General features: G+C 45.7%; 1 protein-coding gene across 3 annotated transcripts in view; it reads right to left on the reverse strand.

Moving 5' to 3' along the window:
• Nucleotides 1–13,738, reverse strand: part of CNPY1 (canopy FGF signaling regulator 1) — a 117,264-nt gene that overhangs the window by 80,567 nt on the left and 22,959 nt on the right. For 2 of the 3 annotated variants that reach the window (XM_069958889.1, XM_069958888.1), the window contains exon 2: nt 2,345–2,447. In XM_069958889.1, coding sequence (XP_069814990.1) covers nt 2,345–2,438 — 94 coding nt within the window. In that variant the 5' untranslated portion in view covers nt 2,439–2,447. Of the gene's footprint in view, nt 1–2,344; nt 2,448–5,486; nt 5,640–13,738 lie in introns of those variants that run through there. The other variant, XM_069958887.1, reaches the window with a different exon arrangement.

A 13,738-nucleotide genomic window follows, 5' to 3' on the forward strand; every position in this document is an offset into this window, starting at 1 on the left:
GGATCCCATACAGGGCCGCAAATAACTGACATGTCAGTTTTCTGCGGCCGGAATTCAGTGAATTCCGGACGCAGAAAGCCCTGTCAGTTCACACAGTGAAGCGCGTGGCTCCAGCCGCTTGCTTCACTGTGTGCTATGGGAAGCTTTGATGTGGGCGCGCACTGATGCGCCCGCATCAGAGCTCTGTGGCCGGAAAGATAATCCGCCCGGGTCACGGAACGGCCGGTCTTTTACGTAGTGTGAACATAGCCTTAATCTATATGCTGCATAAAATATGCACCAATTTTAATGCATCATTTGTAGAGGTGAGCGAATCTCGAGCACCATCGGGTTCATCCGAACCAGAGTGTGCAGCATTTGATTATCGTTGGCAGCAGTTTTCCGGGACTCACTAGGGCTGCATCCAACTTTTGTAGCCAAAGGGAATCAAATGGCACAAACTCTGGATTCGCTCATCTCTAGTCATGTGTTGTTGTTGTGACTTGTTTTGTGGATAAAATACACCCAAAATCTGTAATGCATCAAAATATTCAAAAGGTTAATTAATCTCCTCTTCGGTATTTACTGTATAGAAGGATGAAATACTGATGGCACCTCATCTGAAATATATCGGTATTACAGATCTGTATTGGGGACGTATTTACACACACATAAAAAGCCGACCTAAAAGATAATTTAAAATAAATAAATAAGCATAATCTTTTAGTGATGATCTGCATGTACATATCAGATCCCTGAAGAAAAGAGCTTATCATGAAGATCTGCCCTGTGAGGGTCCCTTCAGAGTGGTGGCCCTGAAATTTGTTCCTTTGGCTTAAATCACTAAGTTACAAAAGTTAATTGTTTTAGCGCACAAAAATATATATAATATATAATCCAAAACTTGATTTCATTACAGCTATGGCTATGACTTCAGCACATGCAGTAGTGTGATACATATTTTGGACTGTAATAGCCTAAAATGAATCCCGAATCAAAAGTCATTCCTTGGGCTCTAGCTTTTGCTACAGCCCAAAAACATCTACACAAATAAGCTAGTGAGAAACATTATTTTTTTTTTTTTGTTTTTGGGCTATTTCATCCTCTTTTTCAGGACTATTTTTTTGCTTTAAAAAACACATAACATACAGTAAAAAAAAACAACACTGTGTGAACATCACATTAGGGCTTATTCACACTCCGGATGGCAGCACGGATCCCCTAACCGGAGCCCACCCGCCGCCCACCACGGATCCCCCTGGCAGCAGAGATGACAGGAGAGCATGACGTGCTCTCCTGTCATCGCATCTACTACTCGCCTATTCCCCTGTGCAGGCCGGCTACATGCGATCACTGGAAGTAGCTGGGACTACGCTCCCGGGAGAAGAAAGCAGCGTACTCCAGGCCACTTCAGGTGAACATGAAGCCAGTCAGCACGGGGGAGTAGGTGAGTAGTGGATGTGATGACAGAAGAGCACATCATTCTCTCCTGTTATCTCTGCTGCCGGGCGGCAGGGGTGTGTGTGGGGGGGCAAGGTGATCTGTGCCGCGATCCACACCAGGACATGTCCTGTTTTTTTTGCGGTGCGGGTCGCAGCATGGATCATGTGAAAGGCCACATTCACTTCAATGGTCCCTAAAATTGTCAGTGGTCGTGGATACGTGACCATGGACAATTTTACGGGATGTGTGAATGCAGCTTTAGGAATGCATTCAAGAACTATACTCAGTGGATGTACTTTAATGGTATGCATTAGTCAATGGTCATCTGTTTATGTCCATGTTGTTATAAAATTTATGTTAAATGAAAGGGGTATTCTGCTCAGAATTAACTTTGAGGGTATAAACCCGCACACCGTATACGCAGCGTATTTACTGCTGCAAAACGCAGCAAATACGCAGCAGATTAGATTTAAATAACTGAACACAGCATCAAATCTGCACCATCAAATCTGCTGAGTATTTGTTGCGTATCTGCTGCGTATACGGTGTGTGGGTTTGTACCCTTAATATGTTTATGCCCTGGTACAGAACATAACAAACAAGCTATTTTTACCTTTCCGCGCTCCCCCGATGTGCTCCTAATTCAGCTTAGGTCCCCTGCTGAACCATTCTGCCTCCACTTCCGAAATTGAACGGTCTGGCAGCAAGAGCCCCCTCAACCAATCACTGACAGGGATGGTACAGCACTACAGCTGGTGTTTGCACCTCTGTAGTGGTGGCACCAGGTTACTGCAGCCTTGGCTTGTATTTACTTGAAGCCAAAGCTGCAGTAGGATGCTGCCACCACTACTTCTGGCACTGTTCTCTCTGCTTAACATGTATGTCAACGTAAGATATGTTTAGAAAGCTTAGATTTACTAACCTCCACAATATGTGATTAGATCTCTCTTTCCTTCCACACTGTGGTATAAAACAGTCGTAAATAGCATTCCAATTTGGAACAAAAGTAGTGTCATATTGAATACCTAAAAAAAAATAAAATAAAAAAAAAAATAAGTTCACCCCAAAGTCTCAGCATTTACATTAACAATTGATATCAGAAAGATCTACAAGGAATGTCAGTGTTGACTGCCCTGTAAATGTGCACTACGGTATACGGTATGTCCATCCCTAGTATATGTGCTGTAATGATGTATTATGGTGTATGAGTCGGAACACAGCGGACGGCATTGCATTAAATTCAATGTAATGCCGCTGCTGCAGAAAATAATGGACGCTGCAGGAATGTGCCAAACGCTGCCCAGTGACTAGCAGTATAACACAGTCCGTTGCCATGCAACGGACGGTGTTATACTTAGTGTGAACATAACCTAAGTGTGTTTATATTTAAAAAACAGGAGTTTTTTTATTTTATTTGCCGGAGTTAGGTCTTATACCAGTGTCACCAGTGTCCAAGATGGAAACGTCATCTATGCTTCAGAAGCTACCTGGCTACAATACAGGATAATGTACCAATTTGTTTATTGAAGACACAGAACTGACATCAGATTTCAGACACTAAAGGTCATTGATCAAACCACATCCAACAACATCAAGAAAGCTGTCACTTTTGATCTTTAATGATGGAATACTCCTCGAGTTCACGTTATTTCCATTCTGGCATAAAATGGTGACCTTTATGGAAAAGATGGTGGTGCCTGCTCTAATACTAAAACATCTGACGTTTAGGTAGATATAAGCTACTGTGATAACATTAAAGGAAACGGCAGCACAAAACGTCAACCCTAAAGCTGGCCATACATACTAGCCACTGGCAGGATAGGCCAATGGTCTAATATATGGAGCCTTGATTGCAGCTTTTAACGGGGTTATCCAGCATTAGAAAAACATGACCACTTTCTTCCAGAGACAGCCCCACTCTTGTCTCCAGTTTAGGCGCAGGTTTTGCAACTCAGTTCCATTGAAGTGAATGGAGCTTAAGTGCAACTGCACCTGAACTGGTGACAAGAGAGGCCATGTTTCTAATGTTTTCTAATGCTGGATAACCCCTTTATAGAAATAGGCTATGTTCACACAACATATGTTTTGCATAAATCACAGCCGTTGTTGCAATTTGCAACAACGGCCGTGATTTATACAAAACATATACGTTGTATGTGAATAAATGGAATCCCAGCCTGAGCATATACACATAGTATACACTCCGGGCGGCATTCCATCTGGGCGCACGAAAAACCGACATGGCAGTTTCCTGTGGCCGCTATTTATTGAATAGCGGACGCACAAAACATGTCAGTTCTCACAATGGCCGCGCACTCCATTGTGTGCAGCAGTGAGTTGGGATGTGGGAGCACACGGATTTGTAGCCCGGGACCACGGGTATTAGCGGGCACGTTTCGATCGCCGTGCCCGCTAATACAGTATTCAGATGCAGCTGTCAAAGATGACAGCTGCATCCGATTACCGGACGCAGCAGTTCCCTGGTGTCTAGTGGCGGAGATCTCCCCCCGCGGACGTTGTCCCGGAGGAGCGATCTCCGTGACTGGTGCCGTCCGGGGTCTTCGCCAAAATGGCGCTGATCCCGGCTTGGCACGGTGCCGATCTCATTGATCTTTGCTGTATAACTATACAGCAAAGATCTCAGTGAGAGATCTGTATACTTATACTAAAAGTCCCCCAGGGGGGTTTCTAGTAAAGGTGTAAAAAAAAAAAAAAAAAAAAAAAAAAAAAGTGTTATTATTAGTAAAAAAGCCCCCTCCCCTAATAAAAGTTTGACTTACCCCCCTTTTCCCATGTTTTTAATAAAAGTAAATAAATAAACATGTTTGGTATCGCCGCGTGTGTAATCGCCCGAACTATTAATTAATCACATTCCTGATCTCGCACGGTAAACAGCATAAGCGCCGAAAAATCCCAAAGTGCAAAATTGCGCATTTTTGGTCGCGACCAAAAAGTCGTATATGCGCAGTCAAGGTAACGATGGAAAGAACACATCATGGCACAAAAAATGACACTTCACACAGCCCCATAGACCAAAGGATAAAAGCGCTATAAGCCTGGGAATAGAGCGATTTTAAGGAACGTATATTTGTTGACAATGGTTTGAATTTTTTACAGGCCAACAGATAAAAGAAAAGTTATACATGTTATATATCGTTGTAATCGTAACGACTTGAGGAACATATATAACAAGTCAGTTTTACCCCAGGGTGAATGGCGTAATGACAAATACCCCCAAATAAAAGAAATGCGTTTTTTTGTTCAATTTCACCACACTTTAATTTTTTCTGGTTTTGCAGTAGACTTTATGCAAAAATTCAGCCTGTCATTGCAAAGTACAATTAGTGACGCAAAAAATAAGGGCTCTTGTGGGTTTCTAGGTGGAAAAATGCAAGTGCTATGGCCTTTTAAGCACAAGGAGGAAAAACTAAAACACAAAAACGAAAATTGGCTCCGTCCTTAAGGGGTTAAACAATATTAACCACAGGAAACAATGATATTACACTGAAGGTTATGCTTATTCAGCTCTTTCATCCCTTGGCACAGAACCTCTCATGTGGAGATCGAGGCAAACAGCCCTATACCTCATAATAAATATTTTTATACTTACTATCTCTGTCCCGTGCATGTCGGCTGATCGATGTTTTTTATTACACAAGACGATTATTGTCCGTAATGACAGATATCTCCCGCATACGGCCGATAATTGTTTCGTATAATAGGGCCTTTAGATGTGAAATCTCTTATATTTGCCTGCTATAGAGTACACATGTAATAACACAGACATACAATAAAGACTCTATATAACCAGTGCCCGGTGTGATTCAGGTAATAGAGGTGTCCTATGTTACACTTTACTGATTTCACTGGATGATAAGCAGCACATTGCCTGAGCCTCAATACTTCTCTGTACCTGTACTTTAACCCACTAGTCCACATATAGGTATGTACTATACATTTATAGGTAGAACGAGCACAGCCATTACTCAATAAATATCAGTATTTTCCCTGCACCCGACTTCCTGGCTCTAATCTCAGCTTGGTACAAGGATCTTGTTACTTACCTCTGATCACAGTGCGAGCCCGACCACTTTATTAGTCACAATATATAGTAACCTGTTGTGACGGAGCTGCCAGGTCTCATCTGCATTTATAGCTTTCTTGTAGAGTAATACAAGAATAACAGGTGTTTCAAGAGTCCATTCATTATTCACGTGGTGTCTCCTACGTCTGCCACGAACTTGCAGGAGCATGCACGTTCAGGCGATTGACATGTGAAAAGGCCAATCAGAAGGAAGGCAGGGAAGCTGCTGGCAAATCATTTACTACCTCTCCGGTGAGAATGTCCCATCTGGGATTCCAGAGAGAAACCTTGAAACTCAATCATACAGAGAAGAACAAACACGTGTGCTGAAGTTTTCTATGAAGTCACTCTGCTTCTGCCATTGCATCTGCCATGACTCGTATAAGCATAGGTAATACCAATAAAAATACTGTGCACAAGTATACAGGATGGTGAGATAAATACTATGCACAAGTATACAGGATAGTGAGATAAATACTGTGCACAAGTATACAGGATAATGAGATAAATACTATGCACAACTATAGACAATAGTAAGATAAATGCTATGCACAAGTATACAGGATAATGAGATAAATACTGTGCACAAGTATACGCGATAGTAAGCTAAATGCTATGCACAAGTGTACACAATAGTAAGCTAAATACTATGCACAAGTATACACAATAGTAAGCTAAATACTATGCACAAGTGTACACAATAGTAAGCTAAATACTATGCACAAGTATACACGTTAAAAAGCTAAACACTATGCACAAGTATATACAATAGTAAGCTAAATACTATGCACAGGTATAGGCGATAGTAAGTTAAACACTATGCACAGGTATAGGCGATAGTAAGTTAAACACTATGCACAGGTATGCGCGATAGTAAGTTAAACACTATGCACAGGTATAGGCGATAGTAAGTTAAACACTATGCACAGGTATGCGCGATAGTAAGGTAAATACTATGCACAGGTATAGGCGATAGTAAGCTAAACAATATGCACAGGTATACGCGATAGTAAGAAATATTATGCACAAGCATACACAATAGTAAGCTAAACACTATGCACAGGTATGCGTGATATTAAGATAAATACTATGCAGAAGCATATGTGATATTAAGCTAAATACTATGCACCACAAGTTTACCCAATAGTTAGCTAAATACTATGCACAGGTATACACAATAGTAAGAAAAAAACTAGGCACAAGGATAGGTGAGGAATAGGAGACAATCTTCCTGGAGCATTCCTAATGATGAGGAGGGCGGGGAGGAGGGACAGACAGGTTGTGCCAGCCTAATGTATACACAATCTAGGCCACTCCCATAGGGCACAGGTTGCCAGTTTAAAAGTTGTTTTTTTTAGAACAATAACTGCATCACCTGCCAAATGGACCGCAGCACAGATCTTGGTTTAAAAGCGGCTATCCGAAGGTACAAGTGGTTTGGGGGGTCAGATTGTGGGTACAGAGTCGCTTTAATGCTATGCACAAGTATACACAATAGTAAGCTAAACACTATGCACAAGGATAAGTGTTTAATACTACGCACAAGGATACACGAATGTGATAGAAAGATAACTACTAAGCACAGCAGTGTGTACGGGTTTTCCATAATTGTGATATATGCCTCAATGTTCTTCTTCACAGACAGCAAACAGAGCTCTTTGTAATGTTAGGAATCTAACGTACTGTGGCCTTTGGACATCAGGCCACTATACAGAGAATGGCACAAGATCAAACAAAAAAAACTTTATTACTATATGCTGTGATAATGCTGCAACATCACCTCAACTCATGGGTACTGCTGTAGATCTTTAGCCATAAAGCGGTACCAATGCAGTTCTCATACTATTAATATGGTTATCTATGTTTTGAGAACATAAAAAAGCCGCAATTGTAATAAAAAAAATAAAAAAATAAAAAAAAAGATCCGACACACAGAAGCTCTGATGGGCGCCATGGACCCTATTTACATATATGGTAAAACCAAGCAGTGGTCATCTGCCGTACTACTGGCCTCATGGCACCCACTATGAAGCAGGTAGTGACGCCAGTAGTATGTCCTGCATGAGACTATTGCATGTGACTGAAGCACCCACCAAGGTGTATAAGATATTTGTGTAATACTTCATCACTCTTGGGGTGGTATTGGGGAAACCACCCTATGAGCGGCTTGACCCTTCTAACAAAACTTTCTTCAGAATTTAAAGTAATGGAAGTTTCCGACTAAAAAAAAAACAAAAAAAAAAAACGCATCACTTTATAGCTACAGCTCTTGCTCTTTGTATTAATAAAATAATACTTGATGAAATTACTCGGCTCATAATTTAATCAACAGAGCTTTATGCGGCATGCGGCAAGTTCTTGGGTATGCATACAAAACTTCATCTAAGGCTTTCTTTTCCACTCCTCTGACCTCTGTTGTGTTCTCTCTATGAGGTCCGATCACCTTTATTCTTCCAGCTTTCATGCAGATTCCTTCCAGGCACAGTGCAGAGAACTTGAAAAGTCTGATCCCATGCAGGGATCATAGCCATGGTTCGCTCTCTGTCTGCACAGGAGTTGCGCTTGGCAAACGAACTTGCTGACAGAGAGGACTGTCAGAAGGATGTACTTGGCATCACATAAAGGCCACGTATGTGCCCACAAATTTGAAACTAGTGCAGGAAGGAAAACTTTAAAATTAATACATTTATCTTTGTAAAACCAGAAGACGCACTGGAAAAATTTTCATGTATTAGGGACAAAAAATATTGATTTCTAAAGTCCTAATAAACAGTTATATAAATGGTAAATATAAGAAAAAATAATGACTCTGCAAACAAAAACTTAGGAATATTTGGCTTGCGGATGAAATGTATGAAAACGTAGAAAGTTCTGGCTCCAGTGATGTTATATTGTGAAAGTAAGGCATATAAGTAGAAGCAGCAATGGTGAGTTCCCCATCTAAAAAATGTTTTAAACAAAAGCCAACAACAGTGGTGGGTATACCCCCACCAATCATGTCAATGTGGCACGTGATCTTGAGAATCCATTACAGCTTGATGATGACGTCTCATGCTGATCAAAAGTCGACATATTGTCTGCTGAGGCATGGCATCCAAATATTCTTGAAGGGCAGCCCTGAGGTCATTGTGGTTCTGGGGTACAGAGTTACGAGCCTCTATTATTATTATTGTTATTTTTTATTTATAAAGCCCCCTTAATTCCAGAGCGCTAAACAAGTGATAGGGGTAACAAACAAGAACAATACAAGATCAAAACACATTGAAGGCAAATGGCCAATTGATACATGGGGAAGAGGACCCTGCCCGCGAGGGCATAAAATCTATAAGGTAACGGGAGAGAGACAGAAGGTAAAGTGCAGCCAGTATGATGCAGAATTATTATAGGTTGTAGCCTAGTTTGAAGAGATGGGTTTTCAGGTTACTTTTTAAGGTCTTGATTAGGGATGGTCCGAACCCTCCAAGGTTTGGGTTCGTATGAACCCGAACGTTCGGCATCAGATTCCCGCTGTCTGTCCGCTCCGTGGAGCGGGTGGATAGAGCGGGAGGACCGCCTGGAAAACTGGGATACAGCCTATGGCTATGGCTGTATCCCAGTTTTCCAGGCGGTCCTCCTGCTGGATCCGCCCGCTGCACAGAGCGGACAGACAGCGGGAATCATTACCGAGAGTTCGGGTTCGTACGAACCAGAACTGAACTCGGTTCGGACCATCCCTAGTCTTGATGGTGGATGAGACTCGGGTGTGTTTAGAGTATGGGGGAGGCTCGGACAAGGTCTTAGAGGCGGTTGAGTGTGGTACGAACAAGGGGAGGGGGGCACAAAAGGAGATTGTTGGAGGATTGGAGGTTGCGTGAGGAATGGTAGCAGGAGAGCAGGTCAGAGATGTACGAGCAGTCAGGTTGTGGATGGCCTCGTACGTCACGGTCAACAATTTATGAATATGTTGGACAATGGGAGCCAGTGAAGGGATTGGCAGAGGGGAGAAGCAGACCCAAAGCGAGGGCAAAGGTGGATTAGTCGGGCAACAGAGTTAAAGCGACTCTGTACCCACAATCTGACCCCCCCAAACCACTTGTACCTTTGGATAGCTGCTTTTAATCCAAGATCTGTCCTGGGGTCCATGCCAAACGGGAGTATCTGTGCCCTAACTTTGCACCACCCCTCCATCCCTCCCCCCTGCCCTCTTCATCATTAGGAATGCCACTGGAACATTTTCTACATGCTGAACACTGCACATGTCCTTAACGATCCAGCCCATGTGCTGGGCTAATGTCACGGCCGCGGCGGCGTCCTGTGCTCCGGGCCGCCGCCGCGACCTCTCCATGCAGCCGCCAGGGTCCCTGTGCAGGGACCCGGCGCTGCTACTAGTTCGGCCCCGGGGGGCGCCTTACCTCGCCGCGCTCCTTTCACCCGCTGAGTCGGCCGGCGCGCGCGCCGGCTGTCTCAGATTTAAAGGGCCAGTCCACCCCTAATTGGTAGTTGCACCAATCACTCCCTATATAATCCCAGCAAGCCCTGTCCCTCGTGTTGGAGCCTCTACATGCTTCCCATAGCGTTTGGCCCAGCTCCCTGTTGTTCCTGACCTCAGTCCCTGTTCCTAGTCCCTGTCCGCTGCTTTACCCGTTGTTCCGAGTTCTGTCTACCACCTGCGATTACGCCTACTGACCTCTGCCTGCATCTCCTGCCTACTGTTCCTGCCACGCCTCGCCTGCCGTCACTAGCAACCAAGCCAGGGGTAGCGACCTGGGGGTCGCCTGCCACAGCAAGTCCATCCCGCCTTGCGGCGGACTCTGGTGAAAACCAGCGGCCCCTTAGACTCCGCTCCCTGGCGCGGTTAATACCATCGCTAGTGACGGTTCAGTGGATCCACGACTACAGGCGTTACAGTAGGCTCCAACCATGGATCCCGGCGAGGTGCCTGATATCCGCGACGTAGCCAGGGTGGTCGCCCAACAGGCTCAACAAATCCAGCAACAGTCGCAGCAGATTCAGCAACTCACTGCCGCCTTACAGCAGCATACTACAGCCTAGCGCACACCACCCCCTGCTGCTTCTTCGACACTTCGACTGGCTCTCCCAAGCAAATACGGTGGTGACTCCAAGTTGTGCAGAGGATTCCTGACTCAATGCACCATGCATATTGAACTCTTAAGTAGTCAGTTTTCCACCGAGCGCTCTAAAGTGGCTTTCATCATCAGCCTATTGGAGGGTAGAGCTCTGGCTTGGGCCACGCCGCTGTGGGACCGAGATGACCCTGCTGCTGCCGATCTCCGAACCTTCCTGGCCGAGTTCCGCTCCGTCTTTGAGGAACCTGCCGGTGCGTCTTCGGCTGAGACTGCTCTACTCAATCTCTCACAAGGGAGTTCCTCCGTTGGCGACTACGCCATCCAGTTTCGCACCCTGGCAGCAGAATTAGACTGGAATGAGGCCGCTCTAATAGCCACCTTCAAGAAGGGCCTGTCCAGTCGGGTGAGAGACGTGCTTTCCGCCCGAGACCTACCTACCTCCCTGAACGAACTCATCCTACTGGCCACCAGGGTCGATACTCGTTTTTCTGAGAGAGAGGAGGAGGTCCGGCATGAACGGCGACTAAGCCTGTCCCGGTCTTCCAGAAGCCTGACGTTCCGGTGTCCCAGCCGACTCCTGAAATTCCTATGCAGGTGGAACGGGCTCACCTGACGCCTGATGAGAGAATTCGTCGTTTGGAGCTGAATCTCTGCCTCTACTGCGGTGGTCCGGATCACTTTCGGCTGAGATGTCCCCAACGTCCTCAAGCGTCCGGGAGACGCCAGCACCTAGGTCCGGTGGGAGAGGCCTCCCTAAGTGTGAATGCCACCTCTCCAAGGTTGTCTCCATCCAGACACCCACGGGACAAAATCACCAGACTACTGCCTTTCTCGATTCTGGGTCAGCAGGCAGTTTTATTGCAGCACCATTGGTCCAAAGGTGGCGGCTACCCTTGACCCAACTAGCCAGACCCCTGACTATCTCCTCGGTCACGGGCGAGATTCTTACCGACCGTGTGCACTACCAGACCGCAGCTCTAGTCCTCCAGGCGGGCACTTCACATCAGGAAAAGATCTCCTTCTACGTCCTGCCCCATTCTTCTTCCACCATCCTCCTGGGACTCCCTTGGCTGCGATTAAATGCCCCTGAGCTGGACTGGAGAACCGGGAAGATTTTCAGTTGGGGTCAGGACTGTTCCAACCGGTGTCTGAGGTCACCTCAGCCCAAGTACTCTATGTCGTCACTAGGGATGTCACGATACCAGAATTTTGAGTTCAATACCAATACCAGCTTTCTTATTTCGATACTAATTCGATACTAAATAAAGTTTGAAAAAAATATGTAAAAATACAAATAATATTTTTTTTTGAAAAAAGGGAACAGGGATTATTAGAACCTTTATAATGATTTTTTTTTTTAATTTAAACTTTTTAATTCCCCTCTACCACGCAGCATACCTTCCTGTGCACAACAACTCCCAGTATACCTTCTTATGCGCTACAACTCCCAGTATACCTTCTTGTGGCGATTTATAGTGCACAAGCGGGTATGCTGGGAGTTGTGGTGCATAAGAAGATATGCTGGGAGTTGTAGTACACAAGGAGGTATGCTGGGAGTTGTAGTACACAAGGAGGTATGCTGGGAGTTGTAGTACACAAAGAGGTATGCTGGGATGTTGTGTCGGGAGGCTGCTGCTGCACAACTGCAACTTTCAGCATACCTCCTTGTGCACTACAACCCTCAGCATACCTCCTTGTGCACTACAAATCTCAGCATACCTCCTTGTGCACTACAACCCTCAGCATACCTCCTTGTGCACTACAAATCTCCAGCATACCTCCTTGTGTACAACTCCCCACAAGAAGGTGTGCTGGGAGATGTAGTGCACAAGAAGGTATGCTGGGAGTTGTAGTGCACAAGAAGGTGTGCTGGGAGTTGTAGTGCACAAGAAGGTACGCTGGGAGTTGTAGTGCATAGGGAGGTATGTTGAGGGTTGTAATGCACAAGGAGGTATGCTGGGAGTGGCAGTTGTGCAGCAGCAACCTCCTGACACAACTTCCAGCAGCACAACTTCTTGTGCACTACAACCCCCAGCATACCTCATTGTGCACAAAGAGATTTGCTGGGGGTTGTAGTGCACAAGGAGGTATGCTTCTGGGAGTTGTAGTGCATTAGCAGCCTTCTGACACAACAACTCCCAGCAGCATACCTCCTTGTGCACAACAACTCCCAGCATACCTGCTTGTGCACTGCAACTCCCCACAAGAAGGTATGCTGGGAGTTGTAGTGGACAGAGGTATGCTGGGACTTGTTGTGTCAGGAGGCTGCTAATGCACTACAACTCCCATCAGCATACCTCCTTGTGCACTACAACCCCCAGCATACCTTTTTGTGCCCAAGGAGGTATGCTGGGAGTTGTAGTGCACAAGAAGGTGTGTTTCTGGAAGTTGTAGTGCATTAGCAGCCTCCTGACACAACAACTCCCAGCATACCTCCTTGTGTTAAACAACTCCCCACAAGAAGGTATGCTGGGAGTTGCTGTGCCACTGTACCGGACAGCCAAAAGGAAAGGGGGGGGGGCGCAGTATTGTGGACACTGGAGGGTGTGACACTGCGAGGGACCGCAACAGTGGGAACTGGCGTGTACGGGGGACCCGGCTGCAGCAGCGGGTCCTGAGTGTGTGGGGGGGGAATAGTTAAATGACTGCCGCCCGCGAGGTCGCGGCCAGCAGTCATTAGCAGTGGCGGCCGCTCCATATGCAGAAGACTCCTGCTGCATATGGAGCGGCTCAGGAGGGGTTAAATGCCGCCGTCAGGTGTGACAGCGGCATCTACCCTGTAAAATAGCCGACACAAGCGATCGCTATGTGCCGGCTATTTAAATTTGGCGCCGCCGGGAGCGGGGTACGAGCGGGCCGAGAAAGTGACAGGTGGGGGCAGGGGGCGGCACACAGAGAACATGGCCGGCGCTCAGATAGCCGCGGGCCATGTTCTCTGCGCTATACCTTATGTTAAGCTGCGTTATTAGGCAGTTTAACATAAAGTATCGATACCAGAAAATCCTGGTACCGAACGGTTTTTCTGCCCGAAATATCGATAGTAGTATCGATATTTCGGTGCATCGTGCATCACTAGTAGGGCTGGGCGATATTGGCCTAAATCAATATTGAGGTTTATCGCACATGTAGCCGCGGTAACGATAATTCAACGATAATTATGACACGC

This window comes from Dendropsophus ebraccatus, chromosome 2, assembly GCF_027789765.1.
Source record: "Dendropsophus ebraccatus isolate aDenEbr1 chromosome 2, aDenEbr1.pat, whole genome shotgun sequence".
Lineage (NCBI taxonomy): Eukaryota > Metazoa > Chordata > Amphibia > Anura > Hylidae > Dendropsophus > Dendropsophus ebraccatus.